This window comes from Sceloporus occidentalis, unplaced genomic scaffold, assembly GCF_023333645.1.
Source record: "Sceloporus occidentalis isolate IW3139 unplaced genomic scaffold, rSceOcc1.0.p SCAF_4, whole genome shotgun sequence".
Lineage (NCBI taxonomy): Eukaryota > Metazoa > Chordata > Lepidosauria > Squamata > Phrynosomatidae > Sceloporus > Sceloporus occidentalis.
The window spans coordinates 133,314,685-133,339,495 of NW_028316984.1; the positions used below are offsets into that span (position 1 = coordinate 133,314,685).

Genomic DNA, 24,811 nt, shown 5'->3' on the forward strand with positions numbered 1-24,811 from the left:
ATGCAATTAATTCCTAATTATTACACTTTGAGTGTCCCTTATGCAGAATTCCAAAATCTGAAATATTCCAACAACTGTTTTTGTAGGTTGTTGAGACTGTGGCACTTTTGCTTTCTGATGGTTCAATGTATGCAAACTGTTTCCTGCACAAAACTATTGAAAATATTGAATAGAATTACCTTCAGCTATGTGTATAAGATCAGTGGTGTCCCTAGGGTTGGTGTCAACTGGTGAGGTAACTCATGGTGTCACTCCCCCATTGACCCCTCCCATTTCACACCATACAGAATCCTTAGTAATGCTTTTTTGCACTAATGTTACTTGTCAGTTGTAATTCCATATACCACTAAATGTAATGCTAATAGTTGTGACATAAACAACTAACACAATTAAAATTATTCCTTTTAATTACAGTACCATACACACAACCTAAATGTATTTACATATACATAGTGAAGATTTGGTTAAAATGTGATGTTTTTAAAGAAAATTTAAAAATAATATTTTTTCAAAAAAATCAATTTAATTTTTTTTAAAAAAATTAAAATTTTGAAATATGACATTTTAATTTAAAAAGTTCTGGGACCTCCCCTTTCCCCTCCCACTGAGCTTCACCCCACTCCTAGCATCTCTTAAAGCATTTTAAAGGGAAGCAGGTGAATGCCACAGCCCATTCCTGCCCAAAGGTAGGTGTTTGAGGAGAGTGGTGTCGCCTCCCCCCACCTTTAGGGTGTCACCTGGTGCAGTCCACACCCCCTAATGATGCCACTGTATAAGATACATATGAACCATAAATTAATTCTATGTTTAGAGTTGGGTCCTGTTTCCAAGCTATTTCATTATATACGTACAAATACAAGTATTCCAAATCCCCACAAAATCCCAAACACATGTGGTTCCAAGCATTTTGGATAAGGAAGACTCAACCTGTATTATAAACACTTGCATATTTCTATAATAGTGCCACTGATAATGTAAGTAAAAACTGTTCATATTATTCATACTGTTATTCATATTTTAATATTAATAGTTTCAAGGGACTATATTGGTTTTGGAAGTGCAAGAAGCATACAATGAACTTGTAATACTGTATTTTAAAAATATCATTGTGTCGTAAAGAGAGTCATGGTGTAGTGTTTGAGCACTGGACTACAACTCTGCAGATCAGGGATCAAATCCCCACTTGAGCAAAAAAACAACAGAGTAACTCTGGGCAAGTCACACTCTCTCAGCCTCAGAGGATGGCAATGGCAAATCCCCTCTCAAAAAAATTGACAAGAAAGCCTTATAATAGGCTCACCTTAGGGTCACCATAAGTAAAAAATGACTTGGAGGTACACAATGACAACAGAAGGAAACATTATAGATACAAAGTATGCCCTGGTGGCGCAGTGGTTAAATGCCTGTACTGCAGCCATTCACTCAAAACCACAAGGTTGCGAGTTCAAGACCAGCAAAAAAAGGGCCCAAGCTCAACTCAGGCTTGCATCCTTCCGAGGTCGCTAAAATGAGTACCCAGACTGTTGGGGGCAAATTAGCTTACTTGCTGTTCACCGCTATGATCTTTGGAATAGCGGTAGATAAATAAAACTTATTATTATTATTATTATTTATTATAAAAAGCAAGTGTATTTGAATTACCAATAAAAATTCAGACTGTTTAGGGGAAATTCACAGGTATGTCAATTTAAATATTTGTCAAAGCAAAGGATGCACAAATTGGAACTCAGCTGATTCAGATGTTTATTTCTAGGCAAACTGTCTTGGCAAGAGGAGCAAATTCCTAAATTATATGATTCTGAAGTCAGGCATTACCTATTCTTTAACTCATCTAACTTTTCTTGTGGACCAGTACAAAGGCACAAGACATTGGTCTGGCACATCTATATTGTACCAGTTACAAGTTCTACAATTTCTGTTGTCTTTCATGATGACATTATGGCTAGGTGTCTGGACGACAGCTCCATTAAAGTAACATTGGGGAGAGAGAGAAACTTAACCTGAATGATATGCAATAACCTTTGAAGCTGGTGGCCTTTTTAAAAACAATCTGCCAAGTCAAGCAAAGAAATAAAAGTGTGTTGTATCTAGACCATGGGAATGGAAGCAGCCAAGGGAGTACCCTTACAACAGTAATGCATACAGAGAGTGGGTAGAGAATTCTATCACCATGGCACAGTGGAGAGCCACAGGGTCTCTGTTGCCCTCAAAGTGTCCTTCACTTTAAACTGTCTGAATATCCTTGACAATAGGCCCCCATTCCTGTAAGTGGTCCCAGGCAGCACTCTGGCTGCAGCATTTTGGATCCTGGACGTTTCTGAATAGTTTTCAAAGGCAGCTCCACACTGTACAATAGTCCAACTGGAGCATAATCAACGCATGTATCACTGCAACCAGATCTGAATTCTCCTGAAATGGGATGCAGCTGGCATAACAGTATTATTATTAACTGTGCCACTTCACTCCCGGGCATCAAAGTTTCAAGGAATACACCCAAGCAGAAAGTTTGATTTCAGGGGGGGTATAGCACAGGCTAAAGCATATTTCCTGATCTTCCTCTGCTTTGTCTGGATTACAGTTTGTTCAACCTCATTCAGCACATTACTAGCAGCACACACTGGTTCAGCACTGCAATAGCTTCTTTGGAATTACATGAAAAAGAGAGAAAGAGTTGGATGTTGTCTGTATATTGGAAACACCAAATGTCAAAACACCAGATAACCTCTTCCATCAATTTCATTTATATGATGAACAGCATGGGGGGGCAGAACCAAACCTGAGGGGACAAAACCAATCCAACAATCTACTGGCCAAACACCACTTTCCAAGGTCACCTTTTCAAGAAGGACCAGAGCCATTGTAAAACAATGCTTTCAAGTCCTATCCTAGAGAGGTGGTCCAGAATGTTACTATGGTTGATAGTTCCAAATGAACCACTTCTCATGTCCCATTCTCAGCCCACATTTATTTATTTATTTATTTATTTAATTTCTATGCTGCCTTTCTCCCAAAAGGGACCCAAGGCAGCTCACAATATAAAAACACATTAAAACAAACAAAAATTTAAAAAGACAACTAAAATAACCTAAATAAAACACTACAAAGTTAAAATTTTAAACATACAAAAGTTTTATAAAAAACATAATCTAAAACACCCCCCCACAAATAAAATCAGGCTTGCATGATTTTAATAAGCCTGCCTGCATAGAAACGTTTTTACCTGCCGGCAAAAGGCCAGCAGGGAAGGGGCCATTCTAGCCTCCTGTGGAAGGGAGTTCCACAGGGTGGGAGAAACCACCTAGAAATCCACCCACATCTCTCTGTATCATCCACCAAGGCAACTAAAGCTGTCTCTGTCCCACAGCCTGGCCTGAAGTCAAACAGAAACAAAACTAGAAAATCCTCTTCACCAAGAAATCCCTGGAGTTGGGAGGCCATCACACACTCCAGAACAGTGATTATCAACATTTGGGCCTCCAGGTGTTTTGGACTTCATTTCCCAGAAGTCCCAGTCAGTATGCTCATTGTTCAGGAATTCTGCAAGTCGAAGTCTCAAAAATCTAGAGAACCAAAGGTTGAGAACTACTGCTCTAGAACCTTGCTCCAAAATGATATTGGAGACTGGCTGGCAATTCTCTGGTAGGATAGAGTTCAAGGAAGGTTTTTTTCCATTAACAACCTCAACACAGCCTCTTTCAGGCAGGATGGAAAATTACAAATGTGATGACTTTCATTTTTCCAATGATCCTCTCCAGCACAAGCTGGGAGAACAGCAGCTATTACATCTCATTCAAGTTGAGCTTCACTGATCATGGATTTATTCCTGGGCACAATACAGTTAAGGTCCAGACTGAAAGACTGTACAGTTTCTCTGTATGTGACCCAGCTGGAATTTTAAGAAACAAGGAAGAGGGCTTTCTCTCAGTTCCACCATTGTCATAGGCCCATCTAGTGAGGATCTGAGAGAAAGTCCTCTCAGTGGCTGCCGTGAAACTCCCTCCCAAAGGAGTTTGGCTTTGGCTCCTTCTCTACTCTCCCTTTGCCAAGAGGCAAAAAGTGTTTTATTTAAACAAGGATTTAATGTTGAATTGGTTGTGGTGAATCTTTTTCATGGGATGTATGTTCTATATATTTATCTGTATCTTTTATCATTTAAAATCATTTTACATTTTCTAAAATTTAAAAGTGCTTTAATATAATAACTTGTAATTGTTTAATTTTTAATTTTTTAAATGTTTTAGACTTCATTTCCTAATGAAGGTTTTTAGCTGCCTCTTGTTTTAGCCTTGGGGCCCAAGCTAGCAGAAATGTAGAATATAAATAATATAATAATATCTCTTAGAAAAATAGCAAGTAAATTAATATCAGCTATTGAAAATGCTAAGTATGAACTATTCCTCATCATATCAGCGGACAGAGCAGAAAAGTCTCACAAAATTAGTTGTTAAGCAGCATTTCTAGATTATATCTGGACCTTTGTATTAAAGAAGCAGGAAATGAGAGCAAACTACATTAATTTGATTACAAATAGTTAGTCTTTGTTCAGAAAACTGGCAGAGGATTCATATGCATATAACAAAGAAACCATGAAAAATATACAGAATCCCAAAACCTAACAAATTACAAGAAAACTGATTATCTTAATTTTATTCAATTCTCAGAAAACTAAGGAGAACCAACAGGACAAACCAAAACATCGTGGAGATTAAATTTTGAAAATATATATGGAAAAGGGTTCAAACATTACCAAATGCTTGGAACATCTGTTGTTATTTCCCCCCCCCCCCCCAAATCAAAGTCATGTTTCTCAGTCTACTTTTCCCTGCAGATATGCATATTGTTCATTTTATATATCTTGCATCCTTTAGAGCATCCCTCCCCTTCCCTTGTGTCTGGTTTGGGTAGACTCACCTGTGGAAGGAAATTTGGACGAGGTGTGAGTCTGGGAGGAGGGATGAACTGTGGCACTTTGATGGGCTGAGGAGGTGTAGCTTGAACCTGCTAAACAACAAAAGCATGATCATGAGGAGAAGGAAGACAGATTAAACAAAGGTATGTGTTTAATGAGTTACTGTATTTCAAAGCTCTGCAAATACAGCTTGCCCCATAATAACAGAAGCATGCAAAAAGTATCTTGCTTTTACATTCATGTCATTCTGATGAAATGGTCTTACTTATGAAGTTAATTGTTCTTTTGATTTACCAAGATGTAAAATCTGAGACTTCACTGTTTTTAGAAATAAATTAGTTATCTCTGAAACGTTTGCATTGTCATTTATGTTTTACGAGTCAAACTCATGAATAATCAGAAAGTGTTGTAGGTCTGCTGCCCATTCATATGGAGATTCAAATGATGTTCAATTGTGCTAAGGCTTAGTAACGGGAAAATGATTTGAAATGTTCGATAAGAGGGCATAAACATTCATAATCAAAATAGCTAAAAGGCTTGGCACTTACACATATACTTTGTGTTTGTTTCACATAGAAAGTTTGGGAACTTGTAGAATATGGATTGTATACCAAGTAATTTACTAGTGAAATGGTCCAGTTAGGGCTGTAAATATAATTACTCAAAGCTGCAGCTTTGGATCAATTCTTATGTAGGTAGAAAAATTTTGTGTCAGATGTACTTTGTTTACATTTCTCATCTTACTCACAGGGCTATATACTCTACTCCAAGTTACTTTTTACATTTTAACAGGTTTTAACTGCTAGGTTCTTTCGGCTGGATATTTATCAGAATTATTACTTAGAACAGTCCCTCTGAGAAAGTCTGCACTGCAGAATTAGGAAATGCTGGAAAAATAGGATGTTATACTTGTGAGCCCAGCAGCAGTAATAGATGGAAACATAGCTTAGCCTTTATTACAATTATTTTTCTGTATCAACAATAGAAGGAACACAACATTTAACATAGCGATTAAAATAAGAAGCCATGTCTCATACTAGTTTTTGTACAACACTATAAAAAGGTGTTTTCTTGGCAAGCGTAAAAATCATTTAATTTAAATGAGTTTAAGATTTAAAATTAACATGTCATACATCAAGTATATGCAACAAGTAGATGAGTGATTAAAATAAAAATTAGTTGCAGAAAGTATAACAATGCAATGCTATGCACAGCTATTCAGAAATAATTCCCCATTCTGTTTAATGGTGCTTATTCCTGGCAACTGTACACAGGATTGCAGCCTAAGTACATTCAAACTGAAGACAGCTATTTTTTTTAAAAAAAATGATCTAGGAACAATTTAAGCAGCTTCACAACTCTGTTACACACATTTTTTTACACAGTCTTTAATTATGGGATATAAACCTTATGAAAAATGGTTAACATTCTGAGACCTGGGTTGCGAATCCCACTTACCAATGTGACTGTATTTTTTGCCACTATTTGGACTGCCTCTGTTCCTGGACCACTGACTTTATTTGTGGTCTGGAGGTTGACTGGCGTGTTCTGTGCATCAGTGCTAAGGACAGTTTTCTGGCTGCTGTTGATGGCAGTCACCATGGCAATTGTAGGTCTTTGACCCACAACAGAGGCAGGCATGGTTGCTGTTGCTGCTTTCAGTACAAGAGGTAGTGTCTTAGTGGTGATCATAGAAGCTGTAGTTACTGTCTTCTAAGAGAAACAGAAAATACACTTTTAAGAGTCTTCAGTATAGACTGTGAAAAGTTTACTCTTAAATTCAGAAGTGACAAAATGGAAACCACTTAATCTGAAGGGGGGAAATCGGGGGGGGGGGGGGGCGCAGAGGCATTCTCCTGGCAAAGTAGCGTGATCACGCTGAAGATTTTCAGACAACATTGTCCTTATCCAGGAGTTAACCCATGAAGATCCAGCAACAAACCATTCATGGGAAAGTCTTGTGAATGGTTTGTTACTGGAGCATTGCTGGTTTTTCATGGGTTAAGTCCTGGATACGTGCAATGTGTCTGAAAATCTTCAGCATAATCATGCTACTTTGCTGGGAGCATGCCTTTTACTCGTGGCTCTCTCCCCCCCCCGGTTTGATAATCTCCTATGCTAAATACTATCAGGGAGTTGTTGAACACCGAAATCCTTCCTGAGAAAACTGTAGGGAATTGAAACATTCATTAAAGAGTGATTTAAAAAAAATCAGTATGAAAGAACTGAGTTACAGCGAATAAAAAAATAACACCACATGCTTCATCACATATGATGATCTCCTGTCACTTCTCTGACAAAATGATTGCTGCATGTCTCCAGATGCTTACAGAGGTATGTCTCCTCTTAATACTTCATTTACAAATACATGAACGCTGCTCAGTTGGTTCTAGGTTAAATAAATGTGGGAGGAGTGGGAGCACTGTAGCCTTACTCCCTCTTTATGTATTTCTATTACTCTCCTCATGTGGAAACTGAATTTCTAAAGAATAGAACCTCCTCTATGAATGGAGGCTCTCCATCTAGGAGTGACCATATAACACCAATATTAAAGTCACTCCACTGGCTGCCTATTAGTTTTCGAGCAAAGTACAAGGTGTTGATTATTACCTTTAAAACCCTACATGGCTTGGGCCCAACCTATCTAAGGGATCGCCTACTTCCATATAATCTGCCCCATACTCTCAGATCCTCTGGGAATAATTTATTGCAACCTATAAAAACTAGATTGACTGCAACTTCCCAGAGGGCCTTCTCTGCAACTGCTCCCTGCCTGTGGAACGGCCTGCTGGACGAGATCCGTCAAATCATCAACTTAGACAGCTTGAAGAAAGCTATCAAGATGGATCTCTTCCAGCAGGCCTTTCCAGAATAAACTACTCGGCCATGTGGTGATTGCCTCCCCACATACATATATATATATATATATATATATATATATATATTTTGACTATGCCATTTTTATTGGTTTTAATTGTTATGTAATTTTAAATTCTATATTGTTTAATTGTCTTTTAAGGGGGGATATTTTGTATATATGGATGTATTTTAACTCTTGTAAGCCACTTTGATTGTTTATAACAAAAAGCAGGATAGAAATAAAAGTTTTATTATTATTTATTTTATGTAATCCAAATCTCTGGAAAATCAGCACCTGAAGCATAAGTAGAGGAGCCTCTCCAGGAAACCTCTCTTCGCATGAGGAGGGTGACAGGAGTGACAATGGAAGGGCTGTAGTTAGTATGAGCTTACTTTTCATGTGACTATTAACCCCATACAACAGAACACCAGAAAAGAGCTGGGCTTAATGAAGTAATCAGAAGCATATGCATAGCATGCCATAAGCCTAAAGTATGAAAAAATAGGAAATTATTACACTGGGGAATTTGTGTTTGTGAGACATCTGCCTGTTATTGCCCTTGGTATAAGACTAAACTAGACATTTATTCATAGACATGAGTGTGGGCATCCTAATCACAAATACTGGCAAAGCAACAGTATGATGGCACAACATGCAGGGAAGAAGAGTGACTGACTACATCAAAAAATAAAATAAAAAGCACACACACATCTGAAACCCTCAGTAGCAAGTATTTTTATTTTAGCAGAATTTCATAGAATCTCATATTGTTTTGATTACAGCTGCTTTGTGTTCTAATTTGTGTGAAATTAATCTAACTGAATTGGTATCTTCTCTAGTCATACATTGCTATGCCATTTTGCAGGCTGTAAATGTATTTAAATCTATTTTTTTAAAAAAAAAAAAATCAATATTCCTATCTGTAATAAAGGTGCTTTATTCAAAACATTAAGTTAAGGCATGTCACAACTGCATGTTAACATTTGCAAGAAACTTTTGCATCCTACATATGCCTGATACACTCAACCACATTTCAGGTATCCTATGCTTTAGGCCTCCCAAACTGTTTTAGCCATCTCCTAGGCCTTAAACTGACCACTCCCCTCCCCCATGTGGCAAAACTGTCCCATTGCACTTAGAGGGTACAAGGGACCTTACAGCGAAATAAATGTAAGTAAAGAAGTACAATCTTGGGGTGGTCTATATGTGCAGCACATTAAGCTCCAGTAGTGGTGATGTGCAATCTGTGGAAGTTGCCTGCCCCTCATCTAGAAGAAGGGTCTAATTTTCTAGAGACTGAAATATTGTGGCTTGAATGTTGTTAAAACCAGAGCACAACTTTGAAGGTTGGTGGTTGGACTCTCTCCCGCCCGCCCTCTCCCTCCCTCCCTCCCTCCCTCCCTCTCTCTCTCTCTCTCTGTGTGTGTGTGTGTGTGTGTGAGAGAGAGAGAGAGAGAGAGAGAGAGAGAGAGAGAGAGAGAGAGAGAGAGATGGGGCTGGGGAAAAACCCAACAATTTATTGTTAAGTTAAATTAAATGAGCTAAAGCTAGCACTGCACCAGCAGCTGCAACAGAGATGTCTTCCTTTCCTGTGGCACCCAAAATTGGCTCCTGAGGATTTCTCTGCTTTCCAAAGAGCCACATTTGAGGGCACATGGGTCCTCCAGTGGGAAAGGGAGACCATTCATTTCTACTCGTTTCCGCTATTCTACCAACTGTAAGTCCGATTTCTATTCCCAAATGTAACTTAACCACAGATAAGAATAATGGTACACCTTGTTCCTGTAAACCATGACATTGTCATTAGCACACTAAATCATGGATTACTGTGAAATGCATAGAAAGCAACCAGCCACAGAGATCCTTGATCTCAGCATACTCCCCCTTCTCCCATGCAAAAAGACAGAAGAGTTCAGACACTTTCATTTTCAGTTAAATATGGCTTGCCATGTTGTCTGAACTGAAAATGGTGGTTTTGCTCTGTGTCCAATATAAAACAACTACTCTCAGAGATGTCAGCAAATATGACATCTGTGACCATTAGTAAAATGTATAAGAACTGTAGTAACCTATGCTGGAAGTGTGAGAAAGAGCAAGGTACATTATATCATTTATGGTGGACATGTAAAAAAGCAAGACAGTTTTGGAAAATGATCTTTTTTGAGATTAAAAAAATCACCTCTAGCACTATTAAATTTTCCCCGGAAGTGTTCCTACTCAACATAATTGAACTATCTTGTGGAAAAAAGAAATTGGTAATTTTTTTTATATGTTATCAGCTGCAAGATTAGCATATGCCCAGAAATGGAAAGCGAAAGAAACACCCTCAAAGGAAGACTGGATGTTTAAAATCCTGGACCTAATGGAAATGGACAAACTTGCTAAAGGAATTAGAAATGAATCCTCAACTGCATATAAAGAACAGTGGAATAAAGTAATAGTGTATCTCCAGACAATTTGGGGGGATAAGGCTGCCTTGGGAATAGAAGTATCATAAATTGAATCTTTTAGAATGATATGTAAAACAATACAACAGGGAAATTGTATGAATGGATAATTCAAGGAAACTCTGATGAGGATTACTTTACTTTTAGATAAAAAAACCTGGGTAGTGTCTATTGGGATATTTACACAGGAAGATCGCAAGGTTAATTTAGAATTTAGGCACAAGAGTATAAATAAAACAGTATATGATTATTTTGTTATTAATTTTTCAGATAATCGAGAAGGAAATAAGATCAGAATAAAAGTTAGATACTAGCAAGGAAGTAATGTATGAGGAATGTATGTAATTTTTGTTTTGTTATATGCTTTATTGTATGATACTGTTTGGATTTTATAATGATTATAAATTTGAATAAAAAATTATTATTAAAAAAAGGGATGTCAGCAAATACACCCATCCCCATTTCATATATCTTAATCTTAAAAAAATATAAAAATAGATAGAGATGCAAAATATTAAGGAAACATTAATTTAAAGAGCCTCAAAACGAACACTTTGGCACTCAGAGACAGGTTGATCTCTAAATCAATGTTATGTTAGGAATAACCTCTGTGTATCAGTTAGCTCAGACTGGTCAAAGAATTCTGAACCAAAAACAGTAAATTAATACCAATTTTCAACATAGTTATTATCATCATTACAAATTCTAGAATTGCTATATTACTATGTCAATGAAGCTAAGGAGAAGCTATAACTTACTACACATATCTCATTTAAAAAAAAACACCCCAAAATCTCTCCTTGAAAAATGAGTAATTTACAGTTATTGTAGAAAGTGAGAAATGTTCTGGCAGTTATTCTTGCAAATGAAAAGGAAGATCTTTCAGAAACATAGCAGAAATCTGACTGGCACTAAGAGATGGATGCATGTAACCTAGGTTACAATGTTAACTCAGTATGTTACCTTATAAAAACTGTTTTCACATATTAAAGGAATGCTTTCAGTGTTTTCCAAGAAACATCCTAAATGGGTGTATGTGAGGAAAAAAGTTGTAGCAATTCCAAGGCAGTTTCACTAGAGGGCTCTTTAGCTTTGAACATTGCTTTACACAACTCTAACACATGACCTGGAAGTTAATCTCAAAGTGTACAGCACAAAATAACATAAGATTCTTTCTACAGACAAAATTCTTGATAAAAACAGATGCCAACCCAGTAACAATCAACTCATAAAAGATCTAAGATATTTATTAACACACACTTCACTCTCTCATAATTAATATTCCTTTAATTTGTATCAATCTCTTTTAAAAAAAACTCATTCAGTCTAACAACACATCAGATGAAAGCCTGAAACAAACTGAAACTGAAAAAGTATCTGAATTGGCCACAATCTGTAGAATATTTGCTTGTACTGTATGTGAACAATTTTCATAAAGAATCTTGTGAATTAAAAAAACAACTTCTATGTTCTACTGTAATACCACATACATAAAAACATTTATCATAAGACATTCATAGGAGGCAAATTATCTCCCCCACCCCTTTTGTTACATGTACCCATTTCACACATAATGATGCACTGGTACACTGCACTCTCTTATGTGAACAAAGGAAAGTATCTTATATTGTCAGGCCACTGGTTCATGCAGCTCTGTAGGGTATCACACATGAGTCTTTTCTCATCCCTGCTTGGAGAAGTTACGGATTTCAGCTTGGTTCTTCTATATTCAAAGAATAATTGTACCTGAGACAATATTAAGGAAGGCGAAAGGGATGGCGAAAATAGTCAAACTGACATAGAGGAAACAAGGCAAACAGTGCAAGGACCCAACAGTGGGAGGCAAAAAAACTTGCACAGGCAGCAAGTAAAAGGGAACCATGGTCTGCGATGTCTCTACACTAATGCACAGAGCATGGGAAATAAGCAAGACGAACTCGAACTCCTAGTACAACAAAGCAAATATGATATAATAGGCATCACTGAAACCTGGTGGGATGAGTCTCATGATTGGAATGTGGAAATAGAGGGGTATAACCTTATTAAGAGAAATAGGCCAAACAGGAAAGGAGGAGGAATAGCACTGTATGTCAGAGATATTTACACCAGTGAAGAGATCCTGGACATCAGTCATGGAAGCCAGGTGGAGAGCATCTGGATAAGAATCAAAGGGGAGGGAAACAACAAGGGTGTTACGGTGGGAGTCTACTACAGACCCCCAAGTCAGACTGAGGAATTGGATGATATCTTTCTAGAACAGATGACCACACAGTCAGAAAAGAGAGATGTAGTAGTGATGGGCGACTTCAACTATCCTGATATTTGCTGGAAGTCAAACTCAGCAAAATTCTCAAGGTCCAGCAAATTCCTCACTTGCCTGGAAGACAATTTCATGGTCCAAAAGGTGGAAGAGGCAACAAGGGGGTCAGCTATTTTAGATCTGATCCTAACCAACAAGGATGACTTGGTTAATGGGGTGCAAGTGGTGGGATCATTAGGTGGAAGTGACCATGTTCTCCTGGAGTTTGTAATACAGTGGAAAGGAGAAGCCAGGCAGAGTCAGACACGCATCCTAGACTTTAGGACAGCGGATTTCAGTAAACTTAGAGAAGTATTGAGGGCGATTCCATGGTCAGAAATACTAAAAGATAAAGGAGTTCAGGACGGATGGGACTTTCTCAAAAGGGAGATACTGAAGGCACAATTTCAAACAGTTCCAGTGAGAAAGAAAAACGGGAGGTGTCTCAAGAAACCAGGATGGATGACTAAGGAACTTTCAACCGAGCTAAGTTTGAAACGGAACATGTATAAGAAATGGAAAAAGGGGGAAATCACGAAAAAGGAATTCATAGAAATAGCAGGCATGTGTAGAGATAAGGTCAGAAAAGCTAAAGCACAGAATGAACTCAGGCTTGCGAGAGAGGTTAAGAACAATAAAAAGGGCTTTTTTGGATATGTCCGCAGCAAGAGGAAGAAGAAGGAAACGGTAGGGCCACTGCGTGGAGAAGATGGCAAAATGCTAACAGGAGATAGAGAAAAGGCAGAATTACTCAACACCTTCTTTGCCTCAGTCTTCTCAGAAAAGGCAAAGGGTGCTCAACCTGAGGATAATGGAGCAGAGGACAGAATAGGGGAATTTCAGCACAGAATAAGTAAAGAGATAGTAGAGGAACACCTTGTTAATCTAAATGAATTTAAGTCTCCGGGACCAGATGAACTACATCCAAGGGCATTAAAAGAACTGGCAAAAGTAATATCGGAGCCATTGGCAATCATATTTGAAAACTCCTGGAGAACAGGAGAGATCCCAGCAGACTGGCGAAGGGCAAACGATGTCCCCATCTTCAAAAAGGGGAAAAAAGAGGATCCCAACAATTATTGTCCAGTTAGTCTGACATCAGTTCTAGGAAAGATTCTGGAGCAGATCATTAAACAGAGAGTCTGTGAACATCTAGAAGGCAATGCCATAATCACAAAAAGTCAACATGGGTTTCAGAGAAACAAGTCACGCCAGACAAATCTAATCTCTTTCTTTGATAAAATTACCAGCTTGGTAGATGAAGGGAATGCTGTGGATATAGTATATCTTGATTTCAGTAAGGCCTTTGACAAGGTTTCCCATGACATTCTTGCAAACAAGCTTGTAAAATGTGGGCTAGACAAAGGAACTGTTAAATGGATCTGTAATTGGTTGACCGGCCGAACGCAAAGGGTGCTCAACAATGGCTCCTTTTCATCCTGGAGAGAAGTGACCAGTGGGGTCCCACAGGGCTCTGTCCTGGGCCCAGTGCTATTCAACATCTTTATCAATGACCTGGATGACATAATTGGGAGAATACTTATCAAATTTGCAGATGACACCAAATTAGGGGGAATAGCTAATACCCCAGAGGACAGGATCAAGATTCAAAATGACCTGAATAGACTAGAAAGCTGGGCCAAAGCTAACAAAATGAAATTCAACACAGAGAAATGTAAGGTATTGCACTTAGGGCGGAAAAATAAAATGCACAGATATAGGATGGGTGACACCTGGCTGAATGAAACTACGTGTGAAAGGGATCTAGGAGTCCAAGTAGACCACAAGTTGAACATGAGTGAACAGTGTGACGCGGCAGCTAAAAAGGCCAATGCTATTTTAGGCTGCATCAATAGAAGTATAGTGTCTAGATCAAGAGAAGTAATAGTGCCACTGTATTCTGCTTTGGTCAGGCCCCACCTAGAATATTGTGTCCAGTTCTGGGTGCCACAATTCAGAAAGGACATTGAGAAACTGGAGCGTGTCTAAAGGAGGGCGACAAAAATGGTGAAGGGTCTGGAAACCATGCCCTATGAGGAACGACTTAGGGAGCTGGGGATGTTTAGCCTGGAGAAAAGAAGGTTAAGAGGTGATATGATAGCCCTGTTTAAATATTTGAAAGGATGTCATATTGAGGAGGGAGCAAGCTTGTTTTCTGCTGCTCCAGAGAACAGGACCCGGAACAATGGATGCAAGCTACAGGAAAAGAGATTCCACCTAAACATTAGGAGGAACTTCCTGACAGTAAGGGCTGTTTGACAGTGGAATGCACTTCCTCGGAAGGTGATAGAGTCTCCTTCCTTGGAGGTCTTTAAACAGAGGCTGGATGGCCATCTGTCAGGGATGCTTTGATTTGGATTTCCTGCATGGCAGGGGGTTGGACTGGATGGCCCTAGTGGTCTCTTCCAACTCTACGATTCTATGATTCTATGATTCTATGAGCCTTGTTCTAGCAAAGTTTCTACGGACAGAAGTATACCACTCTGTCAAATCTTATGTCAAGATCTTTCTCCCCCTCTTATATCCTTGACATGTCCTTATGTCATCAAATTGAGAGGATGATACTTACCATAAATGATCATTCAAGAGGGCTGAAAGAGCAATTTACAACTACTGGGTTATTCCCTCACATCAGCTAATCGAGACAGAAAACCCCAAGTTCTAAATCCATTTGATCCCTTTAGTCTTCTCTCTCCCTCAACAGTTTTATTACATAGCTTTTTTTTAGATTGTAAGCCTGAGGGCAGGGAACTGTCCAATTAAAAAGATTGTATGTACAGCGCTGTGTAAATTTACAGCGCTTTATAAATAAAGGTTAATAATAATAATAATAGCTTTTGCTCACCACAGAAAACAGTTAGCAGTACAGCTCAGACAGAAAGAAACGCTTTTTAAATGTGAAGTTTTTAAAATGTTCTCGTATATTTTGACGTTTTTTAAATGTTCTTGTGTATTTTGACTGCCATATAGACAGTGTGTGACACAACAGTTCAGAGGGAGATCTATTGAAAAGAATGTTAATGCTGAGCAAGATGACTGAGTCTGGTATCAAAGTGATCAAGTCATCATCAGGTTTTCAGAGATGTTCCTGGAACAAAAAACACTGACATCCTTCTGCCTAAGTCTTTGTCTGTTGTGTGCCAGCAAGCCATTTTTGACTTAAGGCAAACCTATCACAGGGTTTTCTTGGCAACTTTCTTCAGAGGAGGTTTGCCATTGCCACCCTCTGAAGCTCAGAGAGTGTGACTTGTCCAAGGTCACCAGTGGATTTTTATGCTCAAGCAGGGATTCAACTCCTGATCTCCAGACTTGTGATCCAACGCGCAAATCAATACACCATACTATATAAATGACAGGATGTGAAGAGAACCTTTACAGAGATGTTTAAATATTTACTGAGATTAATATTCTGTGCTATGATTCCCAGCAAGACACCATCCTATTCCTTTAATAAGCTGCTTAAAAACATGGCAAAAGAGAGAGAGAGAGAGAGAGAGAGAGAGAGAGAGAGACCTCATTGTTTTCTGTTACGGAAACATAATTGACTCTTAAAAGACAGTGGGGGCCAATGGAGAAATAGTTTATGGAGCTGTTTTCCTGGGTGTAGACTCAAGGTGGGCATGACTTGGTTAGAGAAAATGATCTGAATTGAACATTCCCTCCTTAGATGAGTCCTTCACAGGGACTGATTGTGGCCAATTGAGAAGATGAATGCCAACTTCATGGTCACTAGGTGGTCCATTTGCTTAACTGTAAACTTGGCTATCTACGATCAGCAGAGGATCTTAATACACAACCAAGATAAAATAAAAAGACAATGGAAACAATACATAGAAGAACTATATAAAAGAGAGGAAAGAATGACTCATAGGAAGAAGAATCATACCAGATGCACTCCAACATTTAGAAAGCTAAGTGAAGCTGTACTCAGAGCAATTGGGAGGTATAAATAACCAGAAAAAGATTACATATCAAGAGAACTGCTAAAATTTACAGAAACAGAATCTACTTTAATTCTAACTAAAATCTGCCAAGAAATATGAAAAACAACAATGGTCTGTAGATTAGAAACGATCGATATGCATTCCTATTCCCAACAAAGACACAAAAGACTGCAATAACTACAGGACGATTGCATTCTTTCCCAAAGTCATGCTCAAAATTCTACAGCAAAGACTACAACCACGTATGGAGCGAGAAATTCCAGAGGTGCAAACTGGTTTTTAATCTCACTCATCTGAGACAGATTTTTGCTATTGGAAGATTCATCTTCTTTCTAATGTCAGGCACTATGAGGAGACAGAAATGCAAAACAAAAAAGGAAAATGTTTTGTTTGTTTAAACAAAGAATGTGACAGATAAAGAGGAGGACACTGGAATAAAGAAGCTGTAATGAGCTGTAAATGGAAGATTTTACAAGTTTACAGAAGAAGTCTTCAGGAATGAAAGCTTTAAAGGAGTTCTGAGCAAGGCAAAGAAGCAACTGCTGGTAGAGCCAGGCAGTAGCTTCTTTTATTGACATCATGTCACATGTCCTTGCATCTCCTAGGTGGTAACTAGAATACATTTGGTTTCCCAGATGTCTCACAAAGGACCTCCTGGAGAATGACTAGATCTATCACCATTTTAATTAAAGCTGAACTTCCAACTTACTGAGACAAAAGGAAATGCATTTGGCCATTACAGACTGTATGAATATGCATTACTGTATTTATAAGGAGAAGACATTCCTCACCACATGCTCTCCTGCATTATTTATGGGAATATACTTTCCGTAATATTACAAACACTGGATCAAGCAGCAATAGTGAAAAAATTCTCTTAACCAATAGCAACAAGGAGATTTCTTCTTGGATATTTTTGTTCTGGCAACAGCAAAACAAACAAACAACTTGATTCACATACTCTAAACTGGGACTATGATCTGTGTTGCTGAATATTAGTCAGCATCAGAATGTAATTTTGTGGGAGTTCTTTATATTTTTTGTTGTTGTTTACAATTTGAATGCCATTATGTTATTATTTCTAATTTTCTGGCTTTTTTTTTACTAGTTTGGTTAAAGCAATGGCATATAAGCTAAACAAGAAGATGGGAATTATTTCTACAAAACCCAAAAATGAATACAATTCCACATTATTTTCTAATGAAGAATATTTTCCAGGTTAAAAAGACAAAATACTTTTCTGAACATACAAACCTTTTCTGTTTAAATGAGAGAGCTTCAATAATACTTGGTAAGAATTTTCTGCTGAAGTAAAATAAGTTGGATAAAAAGTTTTAAAGAAAAAAAAGTTCTCTTGTGCATAATAGAAAAATAAAAGTTGGAAATGCTCTATTCTGAGAACTGTGTTCTATTTATACAGAGAAGGGGTGGAGAACAGGTGGATCACAGAATGTTATTAGATTGCTATACCCTTCAGCCCTGGTCAGCATATCTAACAATGAGAAGTGATTAGGACTGTTCAACAATATTTGTAGGACTACATATTTCCCATACCGATTACAGAGTAAATCATACAGACTATTCTTTGGTGCACTATGTTTATCTAAAGGAAGAACAAAGCTTGACTTGAACACATTATGATGGAGGTTTTTATTAAGTCAGGGGTTAGTGAAGATTGATGGCAGTCTACTAGTGGTTCAATGACTAATCTCTGGTGAATGATTGGGAACCTTGTAAAGAATGCTGAACAAGGTAAGCCTTACTCTTATCCAAAAAGGCACTTCTGTTCCTAAAGCCCTGCACATTAAGGATCACTCAACACTCAGTTGCCCTAAACCAGTGATGGCCAGGCTTTTTGGGGTCGTGTGGTGGGGCTTTTGCCCTTTGATGGTGGGGGCTGCATGCCAGGGGCGGAGCTTCCACCCTCTGAAGGTGGGGCTTCTGGGTGTGACTTCTCCCCCCCCCCCACCGCCCTTTCCCCAGCCTCTAGCTGTCTCTGTGAGACAGCTAGAAGCCAGGAAAGGTCCAGGAGGGGAGACAACAGAAGCGCATCCATTGCTCCTCCTTCTCCTGCCCTTCCCCCAGCCTCTAGCCATCTCTGAGAGACAGCTGGGGGTCAGGAAAGATTCATGGGGAGGTGGAGGAGGAGTGGGTATGCACCTGGTCCTCCTCCCCCCAAACCTTTCCTGATCCCCAACTGTCTCTCTGGAGGCAACTGGGCGTCAGGAAGGGTCCGTGGGAGAAGAAGGAGTGGCATGTGCCCAGTCCTCTTCCTCCTGGACTTGTCCTGATCCCCATCTGTCCCTCTGGAGTCAACTGGAGGACAAGAAAGGTCTGTGGGGAGGAGGAGGTGTCGGCAAGCACCCAGTCCTCCTCTCCTTGGACCTTTCCCTGCCTCCAGCTGTCCTTCTGGAGGCAGAAAGGAGTCAGGAAGGATCCATGGGGAGGAGGAGTGGGCATGCACCTAGTCCTCCTCCTCCTCCTCCTGGACCTTTACTGATCCCCAGCTGTCCCTCCGGAGGCATCTGGGGGTCAGGAAAAGTCTGTGGGGAAGAGGAGGAGTGGGTATATGCCCAGTCCTCGCTTTCCTGACCCGCAGCTGCCTCCAGAGGGGCACGTGGTCCTCCTCCTCCTGGACCTTTCCCTACCCCCAGCTGTCCCTCCAGAGATAGCTGGAGGCCGGGAAAGGTCTCTGGGGAGGAGCAACTGGTGCACATCGGTCGCTCCCTCTCCCCCACCCTTTTCATGGCCTCCAACTGTCTCAAAGAAGGAGCTGAATGTTGGGAGAAGGCTGGGGGGAGGAGCCAGAGGTGCGCACCTGTGGCTCCTTTTCCCTAGTGCCATTTCCCAGCTTCCAGTTGTCTCAGAGAGACAGCTGGAGACTGGAAAACGGCAGGGAGGAGGAGGAACAGGCATGTGCGTGCCTGTTCCTCCTTCTCCTTGGCCCATACTGGAAAAAATGGCATCATGTGCCACTTGTGGCATGTGTGCCATAGATTCACCCTCATGGGCCTAAACTGTTAAGAGATCTTGAATATGCATGCTGTTATTCTGCAAATTTAAAGAACATTACTAGACTACGTGGTTCCTAATGAACCTTAAAAATAAAAAATACCATGCAAGACTCAAGAAATTTCCAATACTGCTACTTCAAAACCAAAAATATATATTTAAGTTCTAATTTAAGAAAGAGGCAGAGGGAGAAAAATAAGGCATTTTAAGTTGAAAAGTTATAAAGGGCTTTTGTTTACCGGTAGCTCTGCAAGTTCTATGTATGTTCTTTCAGAAATGTTTAATTGAAAGTCTAACTGAATTCCAGCACAATTCACTTATTTGAAAGGGTCTGCTAACTCATAAAAGCTTAGCAAAGATTTCATATTCGATACAGTGGAATACATTTCATTCAGTAAAGTATACCAGGGCAACACTTTCAAGCACTGTACCTGTGATCCAATCAGGTTTGGAGAGGCTGCAGTGGTTTGCTGCTGCTGCTGTTGCTGCTGTTGTTGTAGTGGCTGTGGTGTCTGTATTTTATTTTCTGACTGTGCCAATGGCTGTATTTGAAACTTACTGTCTGGCTGTTCCTGCTTTACCATCAAATTCTTCCGCAACTGTTCAACCACTCTTTTCTAGTAAGGGAACACACAAACACACACACACACAAATAAGAGAAGAAATTACATTAAGTTTTAATACACAAGTATGTCAGTGTAAAAACTACAACACAATTTACTGTCTGCTGTTGTTGTTTTTTAAATTACTGATCAAGCCATCGGTATCAACATTGCCCCTTCAGCCTTATAATGAAGGTATAGCTGTCAGGCAACATGGAAATTGGACATGTCACACATATACACCAGAAAAAGCAACACTGAATGCCTTAATGGCTAACAATACCTGTCAGAACAGTCAGCTTTCTCTCCAACTAGTGTGTGTTTTAAAGCAGATATGCTCATAAAAGAGCTGTTTAGCATTCATTCAGTTTTCTATTAGAATCTAACAGTAAGGTAATGAGACACATTGTTTTAGGGTGGCTAACTTGGTTGAAGTGTTTCAAATTACTTCTTATATACCCAGACAAAGGTAAAGATCAGGGCCTTGTTCCCACTATGGTTTAAACTGGATCGTGATTTCAAATGATCTGGTTTAAACCACCATGGTTCCCACTTAATTCAAATCCCTGAAGTGATTCAAAAAGGGGAGCAATGGCTTTTACCCATTTTTACCCACTTAACCCGCATCAAAAAGACGCTGGTAAAATGGGGAGGTTTTTTTTTTTGGCTTAATCGATTTATTTGGAAATAAATCGATTCAGCCTCATTGGAAACAGGCGGAATTGAATTGGATTTGAATCTGCCCTGGTTCCCAATGGCAGCGACTTTCCTGGCCATACCTCCATGCTCTGTCCTCTGTCCTGCCTCTCTCCTTCCACCCCGGCCTCTCCTCCACCCCTGGTATGGCCAGGAGGATAGGGGGAGATATGGCGAGGAAGCTACAGCTGTCGCTTCCTTGCCGATTCTTGAAACCAGCGCAAACATAGCGGGCACCACTGTGTTTGCTCAACTGGTTTCAGAAATCGAATGAAGAGGTTAGTGGAAATGCAGCAGAGGTTTGTTGTCTAAAGGCAGAACAAATATAGGGTACTTCAAATCTGAATTCTGCATTTGAAAGCAAAGAGCCAAAGCCAGGAACCAAGAAATATGATAAGAATAAAACAACAGCTACAAATTAAGTACATTTAAATGAAGACTCTCTGCTCCAGACTATTGGTATTTCACAGTTCACCCTAAATTATGGGAGTATGGGGCAGCCTAAGGGAGGCCGAGCACACTCCCCACATGCCATCCCATCCTTCTCATTAGGAGAGAGATGGAGCAGCCTGAGGGAAGCTGAGTGCACTCCCCCTGTGCTGTCCCTTCCTTTCTCTTCATTAAGAGAGAGAGAGATGGGGCACCCTGAGGAAGGCATAGCATGCTCCCCCCTGTGCTGTCCCATCCTTCACCTCATAAGGAGAGGGATGGGGCAGCCCAAGGGAAGCTAAGTGCACTGCCCCCTGGGCCCTCTCCTCCGGGCCCTCTCCCCCACTCTGGGTGACTCCAGGAGTGGGGATGCTACTGAGTACAAGGAGAAGATTTACTGTTCAAACCTGCCACCTCTGGGTTTTTGAACCCACCTCCTCCCCTCAACAGAGTGGCCACATGACAGGGGCCAAGACTAGATAGTTGGGCCTTCACACTGCCATTCAAGCTGCTCCAGCTGCAAACTGGTGGGAAAGGGAAAAAGTCTTCCTTTCCCCTCCTGCACTTCTGGGAGAAAGTTTAATGGGTGGTGTAAATGTTAACACTTCAGTGTTTGGGTATTATTATTATCATCATTACCATCATCTTGAGTTAGATCTTGGAGGGGGTAGATAGCAACAAAATTTTTAAAAGGGGTTCCTGCTAAAGAAAAAGTTAAGAACCACTGCCCTAAGCTATTACAACATCCCATTCATATGTACTACAGACCTGTGTTTTGATGCTGTAGCAATACTTGTTCTACCAAAACCTTTTATTCCTTCCTCCCCATACTCCTCAATAGTCCATTATTAAAACTGCTCAGACATTGACCACTCACTACATTCTTCTATCATGGCCTTCTAATCCCCTTCAGACTAAGTTTTTTTTACCTTCCAGACACCTGTCACTTGTTTGAGAACTCCAAGTAAGGGCATTAAGCTTCCAGCTTACTTGGCTAGCACACTTATTCACACATAGTAGCGTTCATCATTTGTAATACAATGGTACCATGAAGTTACAGAAATCTCTCTCTTCCACTTAACAAAAGCTTCCTTGCCTGCTAACCTAAAGAGGATTCTTATCAGGCAACCTGATAAAATGGCAATAAAAATCTGGTCTATGTTTGAATGGATTCATATCTACTGAACTTACTTGTCTAGATAATCTGAAAATCTAGATATGAAAATTAAAATACAGAGGGTTAACAGCAAGTAAAGAAATCTGCTCCGTGTTTAGTTTATTTATACTATACATCCAACCACTGATCAGTCATTTATGGCTACTATCTGAAACACAACTGTGTTGTCAAGCTATTTAAAATGCTATGTCAGAAAGCAGAGATGAAACATTTCCAGAAAGGAAAGAAATGTAGAGGAAATAATAGAACAGAAACCAGTTACACCTGCCAAACAATAACCCCACCTATTAACAACACAGGAGACTAAATTACTGTACCCAGAAAAATAAGGCATGTTTTTCTCTTTTCTACAGCTGCACCACTGAAGTTCAGGGATAAGCGTGTGTTTTTTGGGGTTTTTTTTTTTTGCCATTCCCTAGTTCAAGGAAACCAGCTGCAGAATGCTAGAATTAATTTCCCACCTGTTTTTTTTAAACCACAAAACAGAACAGCAGGAAAACAAGAAAAGAAGGAAAAGGGTAAGCTAGAGCACTCCAGAGCCAGGCAGCAATAGAAAGGGTGAACCAATCAGAACAGGAATTAGGAAGAGTGGGAGTCAAATGAGTCACATCATATTCAAAGTTTTTCCTCTCTCAGGCCTTGAAAGAAAGCCCATGAAATCTGTGGAGAAAAACTGAGAATGAAACACCTGAAAACTTGCACTTGTTTTTACAGAAGAGCCAAGAGCTCATCTATTAATGCAAAGAGATAGTATTATGAGTAGGAAAAGTTGTTTTTCTGGCTACCCACTCTGGCCTTCTGTAAAGAACACCACACCTTGCCCTCATATTTATTTTTAAACGTTCACCTTAAAGGAAACAGGCATGTTTTTATGTTTTAGATTTTTTTAAAAAAAAAATCCCAAATGTACACTTTTAAGGGGGGAGAAGGGGAAGTAAGCAGTAACATTCCTTTTTTTGGTAATAATTATGTAAAATTGATGCTAGAAGGGCAATAAAGAAATTAATGGTAGAATTCAGACACAATTGTGCTAGTCAGGAAAATCGGTATGCAAAGTGATCTTGTAACACTTTTGAGACCAAATGAAAGAGACAAAAGTTGGTAGGTAGCTTGAACTTCTGTAGACTTGAGCCTGCTCCCTCAGATGCATGTAGTAGAGTGGGAAGTCGAGGGACAGAACCCCAATTTCTAAAAAGTAAAGTCAACAGGAACAGATGATATTCCAATTAAACTGCAATTAAACACACAGACATAATCAACACTAACACTAACTAAAATATGTCAAAAAAAATATGGAAAACAAAATCTCCCACACAAGCAAAATTATACTGAAAATTATGCAGCACAGATGCCAGCCATACATAGAGAGAGAAATCACAGAAGTACAAGTGGGGTTCAGAAAAGGAAGATGCACTATGGATCACACTGCAAACGTATGATAGCTAATATAATATAATATAAAGGAAGTCCAGGGAAAAAATCATGTGCTTTATAGACTATAGCATTTGACTGTATAGATCACGAAAAGCTATGGATGGCTCTAAAGGATATGAGAATGCCACTACATTTGATAGTCCTGATGAGAATATGTACTCAGGACAAGAAGCTACCATCAGAACAGAATTTGGAGAAACAAATTGGTTCCCAGTTGGCAAAGGGGTCAGGTTCTGGTGTATTCTTTCACCATACTTGATCAACTTGTATGCAGAAAATATCATAAAAAAGCAGGGTTAGATTCAGAAGGAGGACTGAAGATAGGAGAAAGGAATATCAACATTCCAAGATATGCAGATGACACCATATTACTAGTGGAATACATCACAAACTTGGAACAATTACTATAGAAGGTTAAAGATGTAAGTGCAAATGAAGGCCTAATGATGAACATAAAGAAAACAAACAAACAAAAAAGATTAGAAAGCTGGGCCAAAAGTAACAAAATGAACTTCAACAGGGAGAAATGTAAGATACTGCACTTAGGTAGAAAAAATGAAATGCATAAATAAAGGTTGGGGGACACCTGGCTGAATGAAACTACGTGTGAAAGGGATTTAGGAGTCCTAGTAGACAACAAATTGAACATGAGTCACCAGTGTGATGCAGCAGCTAAAAAGGCTAATGTTGTTTTAGGCTGCATCAATAGAAGTAGAGTGGGCCCTTCTCTTACGTGGGGGATCTATTCCGGACCCCCCGCATAAGAAAAAGTGCGGAAGCTCAAGCCCCATAAGAAGCAATGGGGCTTGTGCCCACGGCATGTGCCCCATTACTCCTTTTGGGGTGCGGGAGGCTTTTTTTCGGCGCGGCTTCCAGCGTATGATGGAAGCCGTGTATGGTGTGCCCGTGTATGACACAGGCGCACTGTATCATGTCTAGATCAAAGGAAATAATAGTGCCACTCTATTCTGCCTTGGTCAGGCCTCACCTGGAATACTGTGT

General features: G+C 39.6%; 1 protein-coding gene across 5 annotated transcripts in view; it reads right to left on the reverse strand.

The window, feature by feature from the left end:
* The window catches only part of LOC149314637 (PHD finger protein 21A), a 179,396-nt gene that overhangs the window by 32,557 nt on the left and 122,028 nt on the right, over positions 1-24,811 (reverse strand). For 3 of the 5 annotated variants that reach the window (XM_089521525.1, XM_089521522.1, XM_089521523.1), the window contains 3 exons: positions 19,903-20,088; positions 6,368-6,622; positions 4,912-5,001 (listed from right to left, as the gene is read on the reverse strand). In XM_089521525.1, coding sequence (XP_089377651.1) covers positions 4,912-5,001; positions 6,368-6,622; positions 19,903-20,088 — 531 coding nt within the window. The remainder of the gene's footprint in view (positions 1-4,911; positions 5,002-6,367; positions 6,623-19,902; positions 20,089-24,811) is intronic. The other 2 variants (XM_089521524.1, XM_089521526.1) reach the window with 1 other exon arrangement.